At 53.4% G+C, this 23,625-nt stretch overlaps 1 protein-coding gene across 7 annotated transcripts in view; it reads left to right on the top strand.

Moving 5' to 3' along the window:
* Window positions 1-23,625, top strand: part of MAPK8IP3 (mitogen-activated protein kinase 8 interacting protein 3) — a 53,818-nt gene that overhangs the window by 10,959 nt on the left and 19,234 nt on the right. For 2 of the 7 annotated variants that reach the window (XM_058570365.1, XM_058570371.1), the window contains exons 2-8: window positions 4,870-4,990; window positions 7,695-7,765; window positions 8,081-8,172; window positions 15,321-15,462; window positions 19,240-19,489; window positions 20,197-20,299; window positions 20,539-20,657. In XM_058570365.1, the coding sequence (XP_058426348.1) occupies window positions 4,870-4,990; window positions 7,695-7,765; window positions 8,081-8,172; window positions 15,321-15,462; window positions 19,240-19,489; window positions 20,197-20,299; window positions 20,539-20,657 (898 nt within the window). Of the gene's footprint in view, window positions 1-4,869; window positions 4,991-7,694; window positions 7,766-8,080; window positions 8,173-12,276; window positions 12,301-15,317; window positions 15,463-15,761; window positions 17,066-18,177; window positions 18,272-19,239; window positions 19,490-20,196; window positions 20,300-20,538; window positions 20,658-23,625 lie in introns of those variants that run through there. The other 5 variants (XM_058570364.1, XM_058570370.1, XM_058570366.1 and 2 more) reach the window with 4 other exon arrangements.

Below are 23,625 nucleotides of genomic sequence, written 5' to 3'. Positions count from 1 at the left end.
CATCTCCCGGTTACCTTCCCTTGTGTCAGAGGAGAGTTCTCCTGATTTATTCATTTAACCACCAACCATGAAGCCCCTGCTTTATTCCCAGCCCCATCAGCTACTCTTCTCTTGTCAAGATGATTTTTGCTTCATCCCGAGTCTAGCCCTGAGCATTTCCTTGTAAAAGGAAAGAGTAAATATTTGTTTAGTATTGGCCAGGCACTGTTCCTCCACGGTCTTTATTCTTTATAATATTTGATGAAGATTGCACTGATATTCCATTTCACTTAAATGGGTAGCTTGCATTTTTGTTAACTAAAATTACCTTAGTGACATTGACATGATTTTTTTCAAGAGAAGAAAGAGGAGAATTTCTTTTAAGCTATAGAACACCGTGTTTTTTTTGCATAAACTTGGAGCCCCTGAGGGTCCCTCCAAGTCAGCTCCCGCTGGTAAGATGCTGCCTCTGGGAGACGGGACAGGAGCCGCTCCTGCCGCACATGCTGTGGGAGCCGACTGCATGCTGGGCAGTAGTGGTCCCCCTCACTCAGGTGCCCTTTGGGGGCCGAGCGGGAGGGTGAGGGCTGGCTGAGGCCAGGGCCCTCTTGAGTCTGCTGGTGGGCGCTGGTGGCTTTCTTGGGGCTTTTTGTTCATCTGGGGAGTTGCTCCCACTCCTTGTCAGTGGGGGTGCTTAGAGGATGGAGGGCTGTCAGTTACTAGTGTCCCACCCATGGGACCATCCCTTTGGCACTAGGATTCCATGTGGCCTGGGGACCACAAATGTCCTGTGTGTGGGATCCGTCTCCCTGCCACCTAGTGTGCCCTTGTGTCTGGCCTTGAGGACGTCTATGCTCACAGCCTCCTTAGGTATTTGCTCTCTTGGTGAATGTCTCCGTATTTCCTGATGGTCAGAGGCCTTAAAGTCTCATAACGTCAGAGGGTTTCTGCATGTGACCTGGTTTGGGGCCCACTTCGTCAGGAGTCTGTAGGCACATGGGTTGTTTTATGGCACCATCACCCATGTTGGATTTTAATGCACACCTATCAGGATAGATTTAGGAAAGTCTGCCTTAACGTTTTTAAGAATCTGGGGGTGGGTTTTCTCACATTGTCTTCAGTTTGGAAATCTTTTTAGTTGACTCCCAAATATCAAATGCAGATAACATGATGAAATACAGACGGGGAAAATTCTAGTGAAATGACACTGGTGCCAAAAAAACCTTTTCTTTGTGTAAAACCTCAGTGGTACAGCTCAGAGGTAGGACAGTGATTGGTTTAAAGAAAGGGAGGATTTTCTGTCTTCCAGCCCCAGCTGCCCCATCAGACGGCTCCTCCCTGGCTTATGATGAGTTTTCACTTCATCCCAAGTCCAGTGCTGAGCATTTTCTCATCAAAAACAGGGACTCCTGCCTGAGGACCAGGGAACTGGTGCTTTCGGAAGGCGAGATGCTTATTCAAAGAATAAGTATAGGGCCGGCCTGGTGGCTTAGCTGTTGAGTGTGTGCGCTCCGCTGCTGGTGGCCCAGGGTTCGGATCCCGGGCGCGCACCGACGCACCACTTCTCCGGCCGTGCTGAGGCCGCGTCCCATATACAGCAACTAGAAGGATGTGAGACTATGACATACAATTATGACATACAACTATCTACTGGGGCTTTGGGGAGAAAAATAAATAAATAAATAAAAATTAAAAAAAAAAACAAAAAAACAAAGAATAAGTATATAAGTGATTCCAGGATGATTCTCAAGTTAATCTAGAAAGATAAACAAGTGGAAAAACAAAGATGTTGAAAGGAAGATGTAAGAGGGTGAATATATACCAGCTGTTAAAAGATACTATAACACTACAAGTTTAAAAAAACCTTTGGTACTGGCTCAGAAATAGACTGAAATATCTACTAGAATTTAGCGTATGATAAAGGTGGCATTTCAAAGCAATGAGGAAAGGATAAATTATTAAGTAAATAGTACAGAAGTAAGTAAACTTCTGTACTACACACACACAGACTACATCCTGGGAAAGTACTTACAGCACATAAGACAGACAAATTCTCAAATAGGTGTAATAAAATTCTTTAGAAAGCATTAATAAAAATAGGAACATGAGAGTACAAAGTTGGACAAAGAACATAATGAAAGAAGTGGTATATATGTTCAATAAATTTATGAAAAAATGTTCAATATCACTAGTAATCAAGGAACTGAAAATTAAGGCAAAAGGCAATTGTGCTATGCCCTTTTCCCCCGGCAGACTGGCAGCGCTGTGGTTAAGCTGTATGCAGAGACAGTGGGAGCTCTGGGAAAGGGGACCTCCCCACCTTGTTGGAGGAGTGTGAGCTGGGATACACATCTGAACAGTCAGGCCTCAGCACTGTGGACCACAGCCTTAGACAGCAGGAAGCCTTCGGGCAGATACACAAGTAGCAATGATGTAACCAACATGTAAAGCAACCCAGAAGTCCAGTAGTAGGAGATCGAGTGATCACGCTATGCTCTGCACGCACGTGCTCACCACGGAGCACACACCTACTAGAAATGGATGTGGGAGTGGGGCCAGCCCTGTGGCGTAGTGGTTAAGTGCGTGCGCTCGCTGCCGGTGACCTGGGTTCGGATCCCCAGCGTGTGCTGTTGCACGGCTTGTCAGGCCATGCTATGGCAGTGTCCCATATAAAGTGGAGGATGGGCACAGATGTTAGCCCAGGGGCAGTTTTCCTCAGCTAAAAGAGGAGGATTGGCATGGATGTTAGCTCAGAGCTGATCTCCTCACAAAAAAAAAAAAAAGAAAAGAAATGGATGTGGGAGAATACCATCCTGATGTAGAAAGATGTTCCAATGTAAATGAGTGAATAAGCCAGGTCACAAGATACTGTGCACAAGAGATCGCACGTCTGCCCTACACACTCGCTTACATGCACGCTCATGCACAAATCTGAAAAGAGATCACACAGTTTTAACCGACTCTCTCTGGATGGTAAGATTATGATTTTTTAAAAAATATTCTTCTTTTTACTTAACACTCTCATCTGATTTGTCTACCAATCATATGTTGTTTAAGTAATTCTTTTAATTTTTTTTGAGTAACAAATTAAAAGTATCCAATTTTTAAAATATCCTTATCAATCAATTAATAGCATGTTTATTCCTCATATGCTAGTTATATCCACAGTCATTCAAAACCACTTATTTTTATTTTTTGTACAGCTGCACCACTTGTGTGCATTTTCCTGGCTTTTATTTTTTCTTCATTTTACTTAAGTTGTGTGTGATGTCATTAATAAAAGACTTTTTTCTGATGCCGCTTTTCCCTGCCTGCCCTCCCAGTCCTTTTGATCACCCCCTCACCCCCGTTTTCTGCCCTCACAGTCAGTGCACAGAATGAGTCATCCTTAGGGCAGGAGCCCAGAGATTTGCAGCACAAAGACCTTTGAGAAGCTGTTGTAGGAAGAAGCATCTCTGGGCTTGGTGTTGGGGTGGGGATGGGTGCAGTTGTTATGGGAAATACAGCCATGGCCACCACAAATTCATCGACTCTTCCAGACACCCAAAACCTGAAATCAACCATCAGTTTTATATTCCCATCTCCTGAGAAACTTTATGTCTTAACAATCCAGCTGATATTTATGTTTCCTACAAATGAAATTTCTTAATAATATTCCAGCTTCCTACTCAGGAACACCTAAAATTGAGGTGTTAACAGCTCCCCCTCAGGGCTGTTGTAGGAATTACAGCTGGTGGTAGCTGTGCTGCTGCCTAACCTGGGGCCCTGCCAACCTGGAAACCGGGGTCGGTGCACGGCAGCCAGTGCCCACTCCTCCCCCTCCACCAGAGGCCTGGCTTTACTCTGTGGCTTACAGTGATCTCCCCCTAAGACTTTTCAAGAGTTGCTTTTTGTTTTTGGTGAGGAGGATCAGCCCTGGGCTAACATCCATGCTAATCCTCCTCTTTTTGCTGAGGAAGACCGGCTCTGCGCTAACATCTATTGCCAATCCTCCTCCTTCCCCCCCCGCACCCAAAGCCCCAGTAGATAGTTGTATGTCACAGTTGCACATCCTTCTAGTTGCTGTATGTGGGACGCCACCTCAGCATGGCCGGAGAAGCGGCGCGTCAGTGCGCGCCTGGGATCTGGCCGCCAGTAGCCGAGCGCGCACACTTAACCGCTAAGCCACGGGGCCGGCCCTCAAGAGTTTCTTTTATTTTGCAAAGTGCTTTCTTTTCACTTGATTTGATAACACTTTTGCTCAGAAACTTCATACGTAAGGTGAAGATTCCAGCTCTAGACCATCACCCACCCCCGCAGCCTTTTTTCAAGAAGAGGAGCAATACTTTTCATTGCTAGTTATTCCAGTAATGGTGGCATCCTGAACTGACTGGTGATTGAAATACAGGTTAAGAGAAAAGTGAACTTGACCTCTTTTAGATGTTTAGTATTGAAGGAGTAATACTACTCTATTGCAAAAGGACCAGCTACGTAATTGGTGGGGCCTAGTGCAGAAAGGGAAATGCGGGGCCCCTTGTTCAAAAACTATTAAGAATTTCAAGATGGGAACAGCAGAATGTTAAACCAAGCATGGAGCCCTTCTAAATTCAGGGCCCTGCTGACTTCCCAGACAGCTGATCAGAAGGTCATGGAGTTCCCCCTCTTGGGGATCTCCTCCTGCCTGCCTCTCATGGTACTCTGTGTCAGGTTTACCTGAAGACGGTGGCAGGCGGTGTGATGTGAAGAGAAGCCAGCTCTGGATGGGGAGACTGCAGCCTGGTCCCAAGCCCAAGGTCTTGGAGAGTCTTTCACCTCTCCGTCCTTGAAGCCCATGGCCCTTCTGTGCGGCGCTGCTGTCATCTGGCCATCCCACATTCATGACGCCTGCTCTTTTCCTTCCTTCCTGTATAGAAGTTCATTGAGTTCGAAGATGCCTTGGAACAAGAGAAGAAAGAGCTACAAATCCAGGTGGAACACTATGAGTTTCAGACGCGCCAGCTGGAACTGAAGGCCAAAAACTATGCAGATCAGCGTGAGTAGCTAGCAGGACAATGAAAGTGCCTTTGAATGTGTCTGTCATTCTCAGACTGATCCCGGCCGGGAGGGATGTTGAGAGCCTCTGATAAAAGGACTGAGAAAACCCAACGAGAGCCTTATTTCACGTTCACTGTGACGCCTTCAGCCGTTTGGTTTCTCTCTTTACACTGCTGTGTGTTTCTGTAATAGGCCTCAACTCCCCTGTGGACGTAAATAAGATAAATAAATAAGGCCCCTTGGATGACATAGCACTTCTGCTTCATACTGCAGTCTGACCCCACATTCACAGATCCTTGATCCTTACATGGTCCTTCAGAACAGAGCTCCCCGTTGCCATGTGGGCTCTCGTCTGTACATGGCTGCGCAGAGATTGCTCCTCCGTGACCTGGAGGTTGAGCCTGCTGATGGAGCCCCATGTGGTGACAGGTCCTAGGAGGGGCGCATGGCTGACCCAGGGTGCCTACAGGAACACCCTGTTCCTTGCAGGAGAGGCAAAACAAAGAGGTTTTGATTATTATTATTGTAAGAACTATTATTTAGTTTTCAGAAGTTTTGCTTAAACTAAACTGTCGAAGTGATAATGGCCTGTGTAATTTCAGTTTTCTGTAATCAGTGGTGTTAACTATTGAGAAGAAGTTTGCTGCTTTACCTAGTTAGCTTAGAGTTAAGATCAAATCCAGAAAACAGTGGTTTGATTTGTTGGGCCCAGCCCTATCCTAAGCCTTCAAGGCCATTTTGCTAAGGCCAGTAACGCACGAGAGTGTTGGCGAGTCGCAGGCCACCAGTGGGCAGGGGCTCACATATGCACATACATGTATAAACCTTCTAGTGTTTGCAGAACAGAAGCAAACCAGAGGCCCGTTTGAGGCCCAGAGACAAACCCTTTCTGTAATTACACAGAGTCTGTAATACTCCCCTTGCTTAGAATACTTTTCATTATGGAACCTGTTCAGCTCTTCTCGGAAGGGAAATGGTGGAGACTCCAAATTCCAGGCTGACGTTCGTTTGTCAGCACCAGGAGCAGGGCCCAAGGAGAGAGGGGAATGAGCCTCTGGTTCTTCCAGCCGGGTGGTGGCCTACACCTGCCCCAGCAGGGAGGTCAGGAGAGGTCCTGTGGCTGCGACTCTGCAGGCCTCTCCAGGGACTGATGCTCCCAAGGCCAGAGCAGAGGCCAGAGGTCAGACGTACCTGGTGTAGAGTCTTCCTCTGGCAGCTAATTTTTTTTTTAATAGTTTATTATTTATTTATTTATTTATTTATTTTGTGAGGAAGATCAGCCCTGAGCTAACATCCATGCCGGTCCTCCTCTTTTTGCCGAGGAAGACTGGCCCTGAGCTAACATCTGTGCCCATCTTCCTCCAATTCATGTGGGACGCCGCCACAGCATGGCCTGACAAGTGGTGTGTCGGTGCGCGCCCGGGATCCGAACCCAGGCTGCCAGCAGCCCAGCACGAGCACTTAACCGCTATGCCATGGGCCCGGCCCCGCTGGCAGCTAATTTTGTGTGTTGTGTGCCCGTGTCCAGGAGCACGTCAAGCTCCTGAAGGGGAGACTGAGCCTTTCCTCTGCTTTGTGCAAACACCTCGCTGCTGCTCAAAGTGTGGTGCCCAGACTAGCAGCATCAGGTCACCCAGGAGCATTAGAAATGCAGACTCTCAGGCTTCACCTGTCAGGTGGGGAACGGCCTTAACACGGTGTTGCCTCCAAGGACACTGCCAGGCAAGCTACACTGCAGTCATGGAACGGGAGAGCATATGGACTGAAATAAGACGTTGAATAGTGTCGTTTGTTAAACCCATTTAAAACAGGCACCATGTTGAGGACAGGGGCAAGTGGTTTAAGGCCACACTGTGTTAGTCCCTGGTTCCTCAACTCTCACGTGTCTTGTCTCTCACTCTACACAGCAGCCTTCCCCACGTGGGGGTCTACAAGGACAGAGTTGATGTTTGGACAAAGGGCCATAGGCAGCAGGTGTCTGAGGCTGGTGGCACGCTGGATCTGTTGGCAGGACGCAGGGCCAGGTCACCAGATCCTGCCGTAGCTCTCCAGTTACCCGCTGAGTGGTTGTGCGGCTTACCTGCATTTCTTGGACAGTGCACTTATGGGGCCGGGGGTGCTATCCTGGGTATCACCAGGGGCTGCCAATTTAGGAGTGACACCCCTGCCAGCCGGAGGTGGGCATGCTCATGACTTGGTCTTTCCAGCCCTTGGTACATGGGAGGGACACGTGTGTTCTGTCACATGTTTCAGATGTTTGTTCAATTTTTAATACATCATAGAGGTGACTTGCTTATGATTTCTGTCTCTTTCTACAAGCCACTTGCTCACTCCATGCCTACACTTGACACATCCTGTGAGTTTTGCCTGCATCTCAGAAGCTGCTAGCTGACTTAAGCATGGGTAGTAATGCTTTTGTGGGTTTCACCCATCCTGTTTCTCTTTGTAGCAGAATTGAATATCCTCAAATAATGCAGCACACACAGTGCACCACCCCAGACGAGTCAGAATCTGCGTGCTAGTGTCCCTAGGGGGTTCTCTCCTGATGGTAACATCTCTGAGCTTGAGGTGTTGCTGTAGGTCTCACAGGCATCAGTTTGTCCTGGAACCCTCTTCTTGGCGGGCGGGTGGGACCAGCAGAGAAATGAGGCGCCACGGAAAAGCAGGTTGTGTGGCTGACAAATAGCGGTTGTGTTTTCTAGTCTCCCGGTTGGAGGAACGGGAGTCAGAGATGAAGAAGGAGTACAACGCTCTGCACCAGCGACACACAGAGGTAGGTGCCCGGCCCTGACCAGTGTCAGCCTCCAGCACAGAGGCCGCATGCAGAGCTGAGCCCGCGAGAAACTGGCTGCAGCCTGACTCGTGTAGTTGGCTGCCGACCTGGGGTGGCCTTTCGGCCTCTTCTTTTTCTGGTGACCTACTGCCCAGCCTGAAAGCTGTCGGCCCTGTGCTGCCCCGACTCCACCCCACCGAGCTGTATCTTTATTTCTGTCAGCGCAGTGGGTCTGGAAATGCTGCAGGTTAGAGAGGGGAAGGGAGAGGCCTCCATTAGCAGAAATTACTCACGCAGAGGTTTCCTTCTCCGCAGATGATACAGACCTACGTGGAGCACATCGAGAGGTCCAAGATGCAGCAAGTTGGTGGAAACAGCCAGACCGAGAGCAGCCTTCCAGGGAGGAGGTAGGCAGGGAGTCAGAGCCTGCAAAGTCTAGTGGTCCCTCCTCCCAGGTGCTCTGGGTCCGGGAGACGGGAGAGCTCTCTGGAGAGCTGCATCCTCCTCCGGACTCGGGAAGAGGGGCATTGGTCAGAGTGTGTGAAGTGAGCAGGACCGTGTGCTGAGATTTCCCCAGGTGCCAGAGCGGGCTGGCGGGGGACGTGGGTGGGCCTTCTGCTGGCCCATGTGCAGGGAAAGTTGTGCACAGTCGGGCCTAATTATTCGCAGATTCCGTGTTGGTGAATTTGCCTACTCACTAGAATTGATCTGTAGCCTCAAAATTGGCACTCACAGTGCTTCTGCGGGCATTTGCAGATGTGCACAGAGGGGTGACAACTGTGAGTCACCCAAAGTGCACGAGGCCAGCTAAGGTCAAACAAGGTGATGCTCTGCTCGCTCGTCTCAGCCTCGTGCAGATATGCCCAGAGGATGGAGATGGGAGGAGTGGCACAGTGTTGTGCAAGATGCTCGGATTCTGGGGCTCTTCAGGGGGATTTGACGCCAAGCCCTGGCCCTTGTTTGTGGGGCAGCCTCAGGCAGGTCAACAAATACTTCTGCACCTCATTTTCTCTTTCGTAAAATACAGCAAATAGAATCTCCCAGGATGAGTTAGGAATTAAGATTCCAATCTGTGTGAGATATGTATCTCTCTCTCTCTCTCTCCCCCCGTATATATATATATACGTATATATATATATATACGTATATATATACGTATATATATATATATATATACGTATATATATATATATATACGTATATATATACACATACGTACATATATGTACCTATTTCCCCTGGGAGCAGCAGTTCAGGATTCACTAATCCAGTGTTCTCGGTGACTTTGTAGAACATTACTACCATGAATCACGGGAATCAACTGTATGTGGGTGCAGAAGGGGCCCAGGACATCTTGGTGGCTGCTGGATGGAGCCACATTCCTACTGCAGGGCAGGGTGATGCTGGCAGATGTGTTCCTGCAGGCGAATGCCTACAGCCCCTAGTCATGTCACATAAAGGCCTTGTTGGCTACAAAAGTGTTGTTTGTGCCTCTTCGGTGGGTTCTGTCTGCAAAGGAGAAGATTCAGGCCCTTCCACTGCGGGCATCGTCAGGTGCTCTCTGGGCCGCCTCAGGCAAAGCTGTTGTAGTCCTGTACTTGCGTCTTCTGATTGGAAAACAGAAATGCTTAGTATGTATGCGAAGGCCTAGCAGGACCTGGGAAGAGTGGTCATCGAGGGGACGACCAGCACATTTCTAGACAGTGTCACTGCTTTGAGCAGGAGTAGGGTCTACACCCATGTGGGTCTCCCTTACTGGGAAGTTTGTGCCCCAGGTGAAGGAGTCACAGGCTATTCCCCAGCTGACCCCTGCAGTCTGTGAGAATTAGGTGAGAGAGTATGTATCAAAGAGTTTGTTAAACTATAAAACCTTTTGCACATATTGTTTCTGGGTCAGGTATATCCAAAGGTGGGAAATACTGACCTCCAGGCTGCTGGTTCGCAGGTTAGGAGATCTTCTCCCAAGCACACTGTGAACTCCTCACTCCTGGCTCTCAAAAGCTGCCGAGGGAATTTCTAAGTAACTGCGTCTGAATGCTAACCTGGAATCGGGGGGCCTCATGTTGATTTTTGGAGGAAGTTGGGTGGGGCCATCTGAGCTGCCGGTGCAGTGGCTGGGCGGTTTGGGCATCTCTGGTGAGGTCTGGGCACTTGGCCAGTCCCTGAGAGCTGCGGCACTCTGGAGCCTTTGGGCTCTCTCCCCGCCACCTCCCTTCAAGGCAGGAGCACCTGGAAGGTCACACAGGACAGGGCCCAGGGAGAGGGCCACAGTTTTCCTGTCCAGGGAGGTGACCTCTGGACTCAGGACTTGGAGGCTGTGAGCATCCAGGGTCCTAAGTCACAGTGGTCACCACTCTGGGCCCCAGGAACACTACAGAAATAGGCGTCCTCAGAACCTCAGGACGATATGGGCTCAGCCAAAAATAGAAGCTGCCCAGGCTCCAGGCCAGGCCCTGGGTCCACCCACCATGGGCCCAGCTGGTCCTCCAATTCCTCCTCTGTGTGGAAGAGGCACCATGATTGCAGGATGAGGTGTGCTTTTCGTGGACATCTCCATGTGCAGTAGAGGCAGGACCTGGTCTGGGAACCTGCTGTCGAGATGTGGCCCTGAGCAGAGTCCGGACTGAGCATGGCACTGGCCCCTCCAGTCTTTCCTGGTGCTCAGAATGCGGCTCTGGCCCCCAGGGCAGGCAGGCCCGTGGGACGGTAGCTTCCCTGACCATGGCAGGCCCTGCCCTTCTCCTGGTCAAGACTACTGGGCAGACACACGAGTCTGGTTCACAGGGTCCCTCTGAGGCCCCTCAGCAGCTCTTGAAGGCTCTGTGTTGGAGCTCTCCTCCTCCCCAGGGAACCCAAACAGGCTGGTCGTAAGAAGCCCTGTGATCTGTTTCTAAGGGATGGGTCTGTGAGTCTCTTCTGTCCGTGCTAGCAAATCCAGATCCTGCTGCCTGGCCATAGCCATTTGTCGCCTCTGGGTGGGACGGGGCCTTCAGTGCCCAGTGTGGTGGAGGGTGGAGGTGGAGGGTGGTGCCCATGGAGGGTGGTGCCCCATCAGAGGCTTTCCCCACACCAAGCCAAAGCCCACAAGAGTCCCCTCATTTGCAAAACGGACCCCCTGGGTCCAGGCGAAGGAGGAGCTCTGGTCTAGATTTCTGCTGAGCCTGGTTTTCCCGACCTGATCTTGCCAGAAGGATCCCTGTGGCCAAGGTGTGCACGGCTGTTGTCTTGAGGCTCTCAGTGCTCTCTGTTAGCAGACCTTCTCAAGCCAGTCTCCACTCGCCTAAGAGAGATGCCTGCCTGCAGGAAGGAGGCGCCTGGGGCTGTCAGCCACCATCCTCCTGTGGTCCCTTGGCCATGAAGAGGAGGGTGCTCCTGTGGGGTGATGCCTGGAGCAGTGCTTTTTGGGAAGCATGTCACAGGGAGCAGAGGGCAGTGCTGCATGTCTGGGCGGCCCCCATCGACCCACTGGCTGGCCGGTGGCGTCCAGCTTCGTCACCAGCCCAGGGAATAGGTTGTCCCATGGGAGCTGCAGCAGTTGTGTGGAACTCTGGGCTCCTGTCTTCCCTGCAGCCGCTCCCCCGGGGCCCAGACTCGCTCGAAGCTGATGTTTCGAGGGCCCACCATGCCTATCTGGCTCTATCTGCACCGTTTCCTGGTGAACAGACGTGGACGGTAGCTGCCACCTCACGTTTCTAGAGGGAACACTGGTAGACACAGAGAAAACATAAGCCTTCTTACTTGCGGGGCGTTGGCCTTTGTAGGGCTCAGAGGGTCAGACATTCCTTTGTGGCCTGTGCTGCTGCTGCACTGGGGAGGTTAGGAGCAAGGCCCCGCCCCACCATCCTGGCCCACTCTTCTCTGGGGTGTACCCATTCCTGCCACAATTCTGCATCCTTTGGGGATAAATATGTATGTCTACCCAGCTTCTTAGCTCAGACTCTCCGTCTCCCACCATGAGGGCCTCATCCTTAGTGCTGGGGAGCTGCTGGTTGCTGCTAAGCCGAGACAGGCGTTTTCCTTCACTCCTGGCTTGGTTTTCTGAATCTGTGTCTTTAGAATAGACTCAGTGTGGGCGTGAAACACCTGGTTAGTGTGCTTGGGCCCATGAACGTGAGCATGTGTGTGACCATGTGCTCTGTCACTGCATGCCTGTGTGCCCGTGTGCTGGGAGCTCTCTGGGAGAGGACACGTGCCCACTGCCCCGTGCTGCGTGTGTGTGTGACCTGCTGCCCTGCTGCCCAGGCCCTGTTTTGGGAGCCTCTCGTCCAAGCTAAGAGGGTCATGTGTGTGCACGTCATGCATCTGTCGTGTGTAGATGTCTGCAAGTTTCATCATCTGTCTGTTTCAATGGAGGGGAGTGTGGAGTCGGTGCCTGACTGTTCTCTCTTGTCACACACTTACTGCCCTTGTGAGCACACATGCAACCCTCACTCTCTAATGCTGTCTTTTTGTCTTGCCCTCTGTGCTGTCAATGCTGTGTGCTGGCCCTTGTGTCTGTTGCTGGCCTGCAGTCCTCGCCAGTCGTGGAGGAAAAGGTAAAGCCTGCGGCAGTGTGGGCACTCCGGGGTCCCTGTGGTTTTGGGAGAGTTAGGATGGCTGGCAGTTCCTCAGTCCACTTGCAGTGATGTTATAGATCGCTGGCTCTTGACGTGGCATTTACAGCCATGCCATTGAGGATGTAGCAGTCTGGTCCCAGGTCTCTGAGCCCCAAAGTAGGTAGTGGTACAGGGGCCCCCACTCAGCAAATGTCCACCCTGTCCACAGACTGGACCTCATGTCCAAAGCCCTGGGCTGGCACTGCCATGGGAGGCAGTAGGTGGGGTGGAGACCCTGCACACCACACTCTGGTGTCACACAGACCTGGACTCGTAGCCTGGCTCGGTCACTTAGAGCCCTGAGCCCAGACCCAGCGGCATGACTGTGACCCCCACAGGTGGCATGACCTCTGTGGGCAGTGTGACCCCCTCAGGCTGCGGCCTCTGAAGTAGACAAGCATTGGCATCTTCCGAGTTAGGGGGGTGTAAAAAGAGGACGTGATGGCCGAGTTTCGGACAGGGCTCTGGGCCATCAGGCAGCAATGCCCAGTGAATACTCACGAGGCTCAGAGAGCAGGCCCACTCACGGTTCTGCGGGGACCAGCAAAGAGACGATGAGACTCAATTCCTGGTCAAGATTTCCATCACGGGGCAGCAGCCTGGCTGTCACCAGGCGTGGTGTGTCCGAGCACAGAACTGTGGAAGCGGGTGATGGACAAGTGTCCTCTCCCTGTCCTTTGAGGCAGGAGGCCCCACACTCTGCCCCTGCCGTCACCCTTTAGTATCTGGTAACAGCCAAGATCGCACTTGCCTGGGGCCGAGGGACCCATTGTGTGCATTTCACCTGAGGTCAGAGCCACGTGCCAGGAGAGGGGTTCCCTGTACCAGCACTGGGAGCCCGATGGAGGAAGAGTGGGCAAAGGACGTGACTGGGAGCCCCAAGGGAGCAGATGGGAGTCGAGGCCTGTCCGTGCCACAGCTCTGGAGGCCTGGTCCCTCTTCCAGGGATACGCTGACTGCGTGGTGGCAGGTGCCTTCCCAGACGCCTAGGAGCCTTGTGGGCCATTGTCAGAGAAGAGCCCCAGTGAGGGCTGAGCTGCAGGCCCGCTGAGGTTCTGATGGATCTTTCCAACTCCATGTCTTCCTTAGGATCTGAGTTTCTTCAACTCTTAAGTGACAGGCTGAGACATGTCCGAGGAAGTGTCCTCTGTCACTGGTGATCAGGGCTGTGTGAGGCACTTGAGATTGTCCACAGGGGGCCGGCCCCGTGGCTTAGTGGTTAGGTGCGCGCGCTCCGCTGCTGGTGGCCCAGGTTCGGATCCCGGGCACGCACCGACGCACCACTTCTCCGGCCGTGCTGAGGCCGCGTCCCACATACAGCAACTAAAAACTAGAGATTGTCCACAGGAACTGCCTTCCTGAGTGGCCTCGGCCCTGAGTGCGCCCCTTGGTCAAACCCCACAGGTATCGGTAGCCCCGGCCCCTTGGGAGCACCCTGCTCCTCTGGTTGGGTCCCTGCCACAGATTAGCTCCCAAGACAGCACAACCAGGTCCCAGCAGGTCCAGGGGACCCTGGTGCGCAGGAGGCATCCTCTTCTGAACCAGACAGATGAGCTGGCCATGGAGGGGACGAGGCAGGACTCTGACTCACAGACTCTGTGTTCCTCCTACTTCATTCCAGCCCCTGCCGGCCCCCAGAACTGTGTGGGGGCCTCAGTTAGAGAGGCCCCCTTCGTAGAGTCGTGCTTTATGAAGCTGTCTCCCTGGCCATAGTAAGTTCTAGTCAACACTGGCCACGCTGTTCTCCTTCTTCATCACCTGCATCCTCCAAGCACCCTGAGGAAGCCCACCATCTCTCTCCAGAACAGTCTAGCCTCTGGACCCGGCTCTTTGGGACCCCTGAGGTGGCCCCCCACCACCCTCTCCCACCGCAGTCTCTGGGGTTCAAGTTCTGAGCGTGAGAGGCTGTGGTGTGAAGGACTCTAATTCTTGGCCTAAACAGCTCCGAGTAGCGTGGGCTCCAGTGGGTGACAGTCTCTGAGGTGCGGTGTGTCTGCCCCGGGGCAGGGCGGGGAGCTGGCCTGGGATCCATGCAGCCTGGTGTCCCATTTGAAGCATCTGACGGAGGAAGGTCTTGCCCTCACCATTCCTACTGGCCCGTGGGGCGTCTTTTCGGGGACTGAGCCCACACAGGCGGCTTTCAGCTCTGCTCTTACAACTCCAGGCTACCAACAGTCCCAGTTTCCTAGCACAGCTTTCCAAGACACCCTGTCCACGCTCCTGTGCTCCCTGACGACCAGGAGGAACTACGTGGAGCAAGAAAAAGGTGCCCCCATGGGCTGTAGGGGGCACAGCAGCCCAGCAGCAGGGCGGGGCTCTTTACTCTGTGCCTGTCTGTTCAGACATCTCACAGTGAGGAGGTCTTATGAAAAATAGTGAAGGAGAGGGGCGGGGCGAGGGACAAAGAACAGGGCAAGAGGATCAATTCCTCCGCCTGGCCACGGGGGCAGAAGCAGGGCGACGGTTACAGGTTGGGGGGGTGGGAGGGCAGGTCTGGGCTCCATGTAAGGGAGACCATCGTCGTAAAAGTCGCCCTCAGAGGAACCGGTCACTGCTGGCCAGATGCCAGAGGGCCATCACTGGCACTGCTGCGGGATCCCTTAGCACACATAGCAGGGGTCTGTTTAAATCAAAATAACTAAACATGATCACGCATAACGGAAGGGGAATGTTACACGGGATTACAGTTCAGCAGAGATTCCCTGAGTGCAAACACATCTGATTAAAGAGCGCCTGCAGATGGAGGGGACAAGAGGTCCCTGTGAATGAGGAGCTGCCCGGAAGGTCACGCCCTCCCCGCAGCTGACCTCTCACTCCTCAAGCCAGGCAAGCAACGTCATTTAGAGCAGCTCCGTCTGCGGAACCCGACTCTGCGTGTCCAGAACGCGTCTTCACTTCTCGTTTTGGGAGCCACCGTCTAACGATGGCTTCCTCTCCTTCTCTCTCTCACATTTCAGCAGGAAGGAGCGCCCCACCTCTCTGAACGTCTTCCCGCTGGCCGACGGCACGGTACGTGCACAGACGGGGGGCAAGCTCGTGCCTGCGGGGGACCACTGGCACCTGAGTGACCTCGGCCAGCTGCAGTTCAGCTCCAGCTACCAGGTTTTGTCACCGTGCTGTGGAGTGAGGGTCTCCTTTCCCGTCGCCCATGTTCATTCAGGAAGGCCCCGTCTTTGCACACAACCCTTTGCAGCTTCCCTTGCATTAGTCGGACCTCTCTCCGAGGTGTGGCAGCAGTGGACAAACCAGACCAGCTCAGGAGGGTGTGAGCTGCAGACCGGGCCCTCTGCGCCCAAGGCTGCTCCCTGTGTGGCTTTGCATTGGCACCTTCTAGTCCAGGCTAGACCCCTCTGCCGCCAAGGTGTGCCCATCTGTTAGGGCTGAGCTTAGTGACGTCCTCCAACACACCCCAAAGTACGAGCCTCACAGCCGGACCAGACTCCAGCCAGGGTGCGTTGTACTGCGAGTATCTGAGGTTTGCACTTCAACTGGGAGCAAGTCACAGGAGACAAGGAGTCAGCTTCTCTTCTCTAGGCTGTTCTAACCTGTCCAGGCTCACGACTTCTAGGTCTCTAAGTTTGAGAGGGCAGACATCCTGGGTGCCACAGCTAACCAGGGAGTGTACCCCAGAATGGGGGGCCCCGAGAAAGCCAAGGGCAGGAACTTTCCATGGCACCTCCCTCGTTCAAGGCCCCTGGTCACTTGCTGCCAGTTTTGGTCTGTGAGCTCTGCCTCTCTGGTGAAGGCAGGCAGTGGCAGGACAGGACACTGGCCCCATTGCCGGTAAGGATGCCACCCTCAGGGGTGGAGGAGGCGACCCCAGGTCTGGTGGATTTTCTGCAGAGGCCGTCAGAGGACGCCTGGAGGAGGCAAAGTGGCTCCGCCACTGGGCTGGGCTGGGCTGGGCTGGTAGATATGGGGCCCAGACTTCCCTGGAAGTTTCATTCCCGCTGTAGCTCCTTGCCGACTGTCCTTCTGCCTCTAAGTGTCCAGCTTGCCTGCAGGAGGTTGCTGCAAGCTGTCAGCTCTGTTGGGAAGCGACCTCAGTCGCTCTGCTTTTGTTCCGGGGAATAAGCATATCTCTGCAACATTTGACCTGGGCGCTCACCCGCTGGTTATCGGCTGTCCTGCCAGTGTGTGGGGGCTGGGCAGAGGGCAGAGGCCCGGGGTCCCAGCTCTCCCTGTGGCCTGGCTTGGCCATTTAAGCCGCCTGCCCACACTCGCTGTCACTCATACACAAACTAGGCCTGCAGCTGGGCTCACCCCGGGAGCTCCTGAAGAAGCCACACGGGCCTCAGAAAGCTGTGGGGCCTTGAGGACTGCCCCTCATGCCCCTGTGAGCCAGCTTTTCTTCTCGGACGTCTCTTCTTTCTTCTACTACATTCTCTGAAACAGTCTTTCTCTTAATAAATCATAGTGTTTTATGTTTTAGGTCATAGATGTGTTTTATTTGTTTTTTTTTTCCTAAACGATTATATTTAAGTTCTTTTTATTTCATGTTCTAGGTTTTAAGGTTTTTCTAATTTCTTAATTTTTTTGTTGTTTTTTTGTTTTGTTTTTTGTTTTTATGTACTGTATTTTCAGTGTTTTAACCAAACAGTTGTGGCTACTGTGGTGAGGAATGACCGCTAAGAGTTTGGGTTCTTTGCATTTGGAGGTCACTGCTACACGTTGATGTTTAGGAGGTTGAGAGGTTTGCCTTTAGGTAAGTGGTGGCCAGGGGGAGTGTCCGTGGGTAAGTGGTGGCCTGTAGGGTAGCGAGAGCTAGGCTAGCTTGGGGGAGGCCTGGCCCTGCTGTAGAATTTCCCACAGTGGTGACTGAGGTCAAGGAGGCCCACCAAAAATCCACAGAGACAAGTTTGCCAGTCATGGACAGGCTGTGAGACATGGCCATTAAGGAAGGTGGACTGGAAAACCAGTGTGGTTCTGTGAGGCAGGCACTCACACTCCTGGCCTCCCCCGGTCTTCAGCGAGTTCCGGTGCGTGTAGTCTCCTGCACCCATCTCTCCTCGAGTGCTGCATGGGGCCGGGGGGGTAGCAGAGGTGCCTCTGGCATGTGGGGAGGACAGCACTTGGGGAGCCCCAGTACTAAGGCTGTCAGTGCGTGGTGCCGTGAGGAGAGGATTTTTCCTTCTCAGACTGGCCCTAAGCTGTAGAACCCAACCCCAGAAGGAAAATTTGTACAGAGGTGCTCCTGGGGGCAGGGCGCGGGCTCCCACTCAGGGCTTCCCGCCCTCGCACATCAACCGTCTGGGCCCATCATTCTTGGCTGTGGGGCCGTCCTGTGCACCGTGGGATGTTGAGTGGCACCCCCAGCCTCCACCCACCCCTAGTTGTGACAACCACCAATGTCTACAGACATCACTAAGCGTCCCCTAGGGACACAGCCCCCTGGGTTGAGAACCCCGCCTAGAGGAGGATGTGGAATGGTGCGATTCCTGCTAGAAGAGTCTCCAGAGCCTGTCAGATGAAGTCATGATTTGCTGTCCCAGGGAGAGGCATTGTCCTGCCCCAGGCCTGGCAGTGACCAGACAGGTCAGGGAAAGGCAGATCGCAGAAATCTCCCAACCAGCTTTGACTCCTGGGCATGTAGAGGCGGCCGCAGGAGCCCGGTCAGCCCTTCCTAGTTAGAAGTGGGTGTAGGTTAGTCCCGGCGTTCAACCAGCTTTACAGAGAGGGCCAGACACCTCTGTCGTCATCTCCTTCCCTGTTAGAAAGTTCTCCCCAAGTGTGCCCTCTGGGGAAACCATATGACCCAGTGCCGTCAGCCGATGGGATGTGCACCATGAGCCAGCTCTCAGCAGTGCCCCCCCGCAGGACCCCGAACCCCCTCCTGAGGCCATGCACCTCCTCGGCACCATGAAAGAGGGTAGCAGGGGCTGAGGGAGCTGCCGCCCAGAGCCACTCAGGGGTGAGTTGGGGGTTATCATGTCAGTTAATAGAAGGGTGGGGGCTTTTTATTGAGATTGTGCAACAGTTTCATTAGGAAAGACTATAGGGAAAGAATGTATATGTTTCGTGTCCCATACTTATTCCAATAGAGTGCTTTCTCTCCAGGGAGGTGCGTGTGGTCAACAGTTGATTGTAGTTTTTAATAATCTGGTCTTTTTTCACTCCCAGAATATTTTGGGGATGTCCCGTTCTGTGGAAGTGGAATTTCAGTTTGTTTGTATTTCTGTGGATATTTTGGGCAAACTTTGGTCCATTTGAGCCGTGGGGTTTGAGCATTACACGTCCCCTGGCATCTCTCTGTTTAGGAGGCCACGGCAGGCAGATCAGAGAGCTGCGTGCCCCTTCACAGCCCCTGACTGAGGCCAGGGCAGGAAGCAGGAGACAGGAGCAGGTAGCACCAGCCCACGAGGGCCGTGCAGCAGAGTGATAACTTAATCAGAAGGCGTGCTTGGCCTGGTCGACCCTCTCCCTGGTCCCTCTTTAGAGCCCTCTGCCCCACCCTGGGCTGCAACTTGTTTCTCACCACCCGCCAGCTGCAAAGGGTTGCCTGCCATGTCCATGTAGCTTCATGTCCATCACACGTGGCATCGTTGGGCTGTCCCAGGAGCGTGCAAGCTGAAAGCCCTGATACAAACCATTTAAATAAGGTGGCAGCTGCCTCCGGAAAGCCAGTAGCAGCAGCTGGATGAGACAAGTGACTAGGCCAGGAGGAATCAGCCTGACGGGGAGCAGGGGTCCTCCTGTCCCTTCCAGTCCGGGCGTGGAGTGCTGTTCCATTGTGGCCAAGTGGCAAAGAAACCGGGCAAGGGGGCCTCATGAAAGTGGCCGAGGCCCTGCTGACCCTGCGTGGTCTGCCTGGGCTCACCTGGAGCCGTGGGGGGCGGCGACCCGCACGACGAGCCCTCTCTTCCCCATGTTTGGCCCTAGTGTCCCAACGACGAGATGTCCGAGTCGGGCCAGTCCTCGGTGGCTGCCACGCCCAGCACCACAGGCACCAAGTCCAACACGCCCACATCCTCTGTGCCCTCGGCCGCGGTCACGCCCCTCAATGAAGGAATGCAGCCCCTGGGGGACTACAGCGCCGGCACCAAGAACAACAGCCAGCGGGCTCGGGAGAAGCGCAACAGCCGCAACATGGAGGTCCAGGTCACGCAGGAGATGCGGAATGTCAGCATAGGTACCGCGGCCGCGCTCCCTGGGCTCTGGCCGCCGCCAGCTCTCCTGCCTTCCCTTCCGTAGGCAATTGCTCTTCCTGCCACGGATTTCAGTTTTGGTAGATGTATTCCTCGGCTCAGGCCACCGTAACAAACTCCGCAGAGTGGGCGGCTGGACCACAGATGTTAACTTCTCCCCGTCCTGGAGGCCGGAAGTCCAGGGTCAGGGTGTCAGCAGGGCTGGTTTCTCCTGAGGCCTCTGTCCTCGGCGTGTAGATGGCCACGTCCTCCCTGTGTCCTCACGTGGTCATCCCTCTGCGTGCGTCTGTGTCCCAATCCCCTCTTTTTGTAAGGACACAGTCACACTGGGTTAGGGCCCACCCATGGGGCCTCATTTTACCTTAATCACCTCTTTAAAGAGCCCATCCCAAAATATGGACACATTCTGAGGTCGTGGGTGCTGGGGCTCCAACACGTGAATTTGGGGGACACAACTCAGCCTCTAAGAGTAGATCCCTGTCACCCAGCAGACACAGTCATGAAAAGGAGGCACAGTTCTGGGGGACAGGCCCCATCTGGCCAACAGCATGGGAAGAACCCTTTCCTGGCAGTCCCTGCCTGGCGGTGGTCTAGCATGGGGTCTCCACACATGGGGCCAGAGGGCAGCATGAGTAGTGCAGGGAACTGCTGGGCACCCTCCTGACCCTGTGCTCCACTGTGTCCCCCCCAGGCATGGGCAGTAGTGACGAGTGGTCTGATGTTCAAGATATTATCGACTCCACCCCAGAGTTGGACATGAGTCGGGAGCCCCGCTTGGACCGCACGGGCAACAGGTACTTGCTGGGCTCAGGGCCCCGGGGCCCGGTGGGCCCGGTGTTCATGGTAGGAGTCTGTACCTTTGGTGAAGGTGACCCCCAAAGCCTCTCGTGGTGGGAGACCTGCCCGAGGCCCTGACACAAGCAGTGTTAGCATTGAGTGGCCCCGTGGGGGGTGTTAGAGGGTCCCCATACTTGGTTCCTCGATGCTGCCTAGTCACTCTGCCCCCCACCCCCCACCCCACATGTCCTCACAGCCCGACCCAGGGGATCGTGAACAAGGCTTTCGGCATCAACACTGACTCTCTGTACCACGAGCTGTCGACTGCGGGGTCCGAGGTCATTGGGGATGTGGACGAAGGGGCCGACCTGCTAGGTAAACACAAGCCATCCCCGCCATGACCCCAGGGCCCTGGGGCTCGCTGTTGTTGGTTTTGTTTGTAATGAAAGCAAAGTCTCTGTTAGCTGTGAGTTAGGAATTTGTTTTCACAGTTTTATTGAGATATATTTCACATAACATAAAACTAGCCCACTTAAAGTGTACAGTTCAGTTAGGATCTCACAGAGTTGTGCAACTATCTAACTTGAGAACATTTTATCACCCAAAAAGAAACCCATGTCCATTAGCACTCAGCTCCAGCCCTGCTCTGAACCCCCTCCTCCGGGCAGTCCACTTTCTAGGAACGTGTTGGGAGGGTGGCCATTGCCAGTTCCCCCACTCGGTGAGGAAAATGCCAGACAGGGTGAGTGCCTCTCCTCGAGCCCTCAAGCCCCACAGGTCGCCACCAGAACTCACCACCCGGGTCTGAAGCAGGTGCAGAGATGGCCCGCCCGGAGTACACGCGCTCCTGGTCCTCCTTCCTGTCCTGGGCCGGGCTGGCAGCACGTAGAGCGCCCAGCTGAGGCTGTACACATGGCTCTGAGGCCAGGCTGTGGCCCTCAGGTGTGGCAGGCAGGAAGCTGGACGCTGTCTCTCAGCGAGGTTCAACCTCCGCCTGACATCAAGCCTGTGTCTGGATCCCAAGCCTTGAGACGTGGCCTTGTCCCCAAAGCCCTGCTGTGAGACAAGAGCCCCAGGGCCTCGAGCACCTCCTCCCACTGAGCAGCCAGAGAGGTGGGCCTCAGGGGCGGAATGTGGCCGTGTGGTCAGGGGAGCAGTGGTTCTGGCTTGTTCTCTCCCCACACCCCGTTCCTCTGGGGTGGCTCCCAGGGAAGGTACTTCTCGTTTCTCGTGGCTTGGGAGGGCACTGCCTCAGCTGTACGCAGTGAGGCGGGGGTGGCAGCGATTCTCCTTCCTGAGTCTTTGAGGGCTGCCTTCTGACGGATTTTGTCACCTGCTGCCTGAGGAAGCCGAGCTGCCTCACACCCAGGAGATTTTATTGCCAGTCTTTCTGCTGCTGTCACTCTCCCCTGATTGGCACTGATGACCTTCTGCCTTCAGGGCCTTGAGGGCGTTTCCCGAGCGCGTCTGGGCTTCCTGCTCAGCCCTTCTGTGGGGACAGCGCTGCCCGGTGGGCCGCAGAGGAAGGGGGCCATCTGGCATCGTCAGCCTGGCGTATTCTCAAGTCCTTTGCTTGGGGGCCTGCCTCTTGACTCTCTTCATAGGTTGATTGTCTGACCTGAGGCGGGGGCACCTCCAGGGGGCATAATTATCTGGGCTTTCAGCACCGGCACCACCTTGTGCCTGAAATGGAAGTGTTTTCAGCCAGTTGTTTAAATTGTGGTAAAATACATATAACTTAAAATTTACCATCTTACCCACTTTTAAGTCTACGGCTCAGTATTATAAAGCACATTGATACTCAGTGTGAAAGACTGAAAGCTTTTTCTCTAAGATCAGGAACAAGATGAGGTTGCCCACTCTCAGCTGTATGTATGTTTAATGGAAGTTTTCTCATAAGTGTTGTAAAAACTATGTTTAAAAATATACAGAAACTATTAATAACTCAGAAAAAATCTAAGGGCAATCAGTTTTAGTATTTTGACATCCTTCTGCTCTTCTTTACATAGTTTAGATAATACTATACCTATTCTATTTTGAGGCATTTTCTTATTTTTGGAAAAATGATACATGCTTATATAATATTCAGATAATATCAGAAATTGCCAAGAAGAGTAAAGACCAAAGGAGCCCCCCATGCCGTGATGAGTCTTTTCCTGTCCTGGTGACACCCTGCAGGCACCACAGCACACAACATGTGTACAGGGGACGAGGGGTCAGGTCACGTCTGTCCTTTTCTCTATGGTGACGTTCACATTTCCCTGAATCACCAACATTCCTCTACACGTTTTAACTTCATTTCCTTCGTGTGGCTGGAGAGTGCTCAGTCAGGTCTCTCTTAGTTCCAATTCCTGGGGTTTGAATCCTGCTGTCATAGATACCTGTGGGTGGAAGTCTTTGCCCACATCTCTGGTGGTTTCTTTGGGACAGATGTCTAGATGTGGGGAGCCCAAGGTAAAGGTGTGGACTCTTGAGGACCGGCTGCACGTTACTCTCCTGATGGTGCTTCCTCTGGGTTTGCTATCACACCAGCAGGGGCCAGCAGGGGCCGGGCCGCTGTCCTTTCAGACAGTGGAAGCCGCTGGGCTGGGTGTGGCCCTGGGAAGCACACATCAATAGAGTTTGAAGGCGCTGGGCTTGAGGCTGTAATGGGCAGTTGTGCCCATTGTATGAGCCCCGAAGGAGCGCCTTTCTGCCAGGGCCGACCTCGGAAGCTGTGCAGGGCCTGGCAGGGGAGGGCACTGGACAGCGTGTCCTAGGAGAGCACGTGGTGGGTGAGAGGGCCTCCTGTGTGCTGGAGAATTTACACAGCAGGTCGCAATGCGCTCTTGAGCTTTTGAGAATTTGATAGAAATGTAAAAGTCTTCTCCCTAGAAAAACACACGGGCTTTCAACATTTTGCATTTCCATGTCGGGGTCTGTGGGCCCTGCTTAGCATTCCTGCTCCTGGCCAGGAGCGCTGGAGGAAGTCTGAGGTGCATTCAGGGACCGTCCACCAGCAAGGAGTAGGAGACAATAGCAGAGGGGGGGCAGGGCGGGAACCCACTGCACTTTGTACCTTTCTGCAGTCTTGTCATGTGACAAGATTCTAACACTCAGCATGCTCATCATGAGGAGTAATGCCAACATTTTATGTCACGTTAATCCATCATACTGCTAGTGTCCCCATGTTATAGATGAAGAAACAGGTCAGGGAGGGTGAGATGAAGCAGGAGAGGTAGGACTCGAACCCAGGTCCAACCCAGAGTGGCAGCCCTGACTTTGATGCCCGCTCTGCTTTTTCTTAACAGCTTTACTGAGATGGAATTTCACAGCATACAGTTCACCCACTTAAGTGTACAAT

Source organism: Diceros bicornis, chromosome 26 (genome assembly GCF_020826845.1).
Source record: "Diceros bicornis minor isolate mBicDic1 chromosome 26, mDicBic1.mat.cur, whole genome shotgun sequence".
Classification (NCBI taxonomy): domain Eukaryota; kingdom Metazoa; phylum Chordata; class Mammalia; order Perissodactyla; family Rhinocerotidae; genus Diceros; species Diceros bicornis.
The sequence above is the reverse complement of the archived record's forward strand: the minus strand, read 5'-3'. Positions and strand labels throughout refer to the sequence as shown.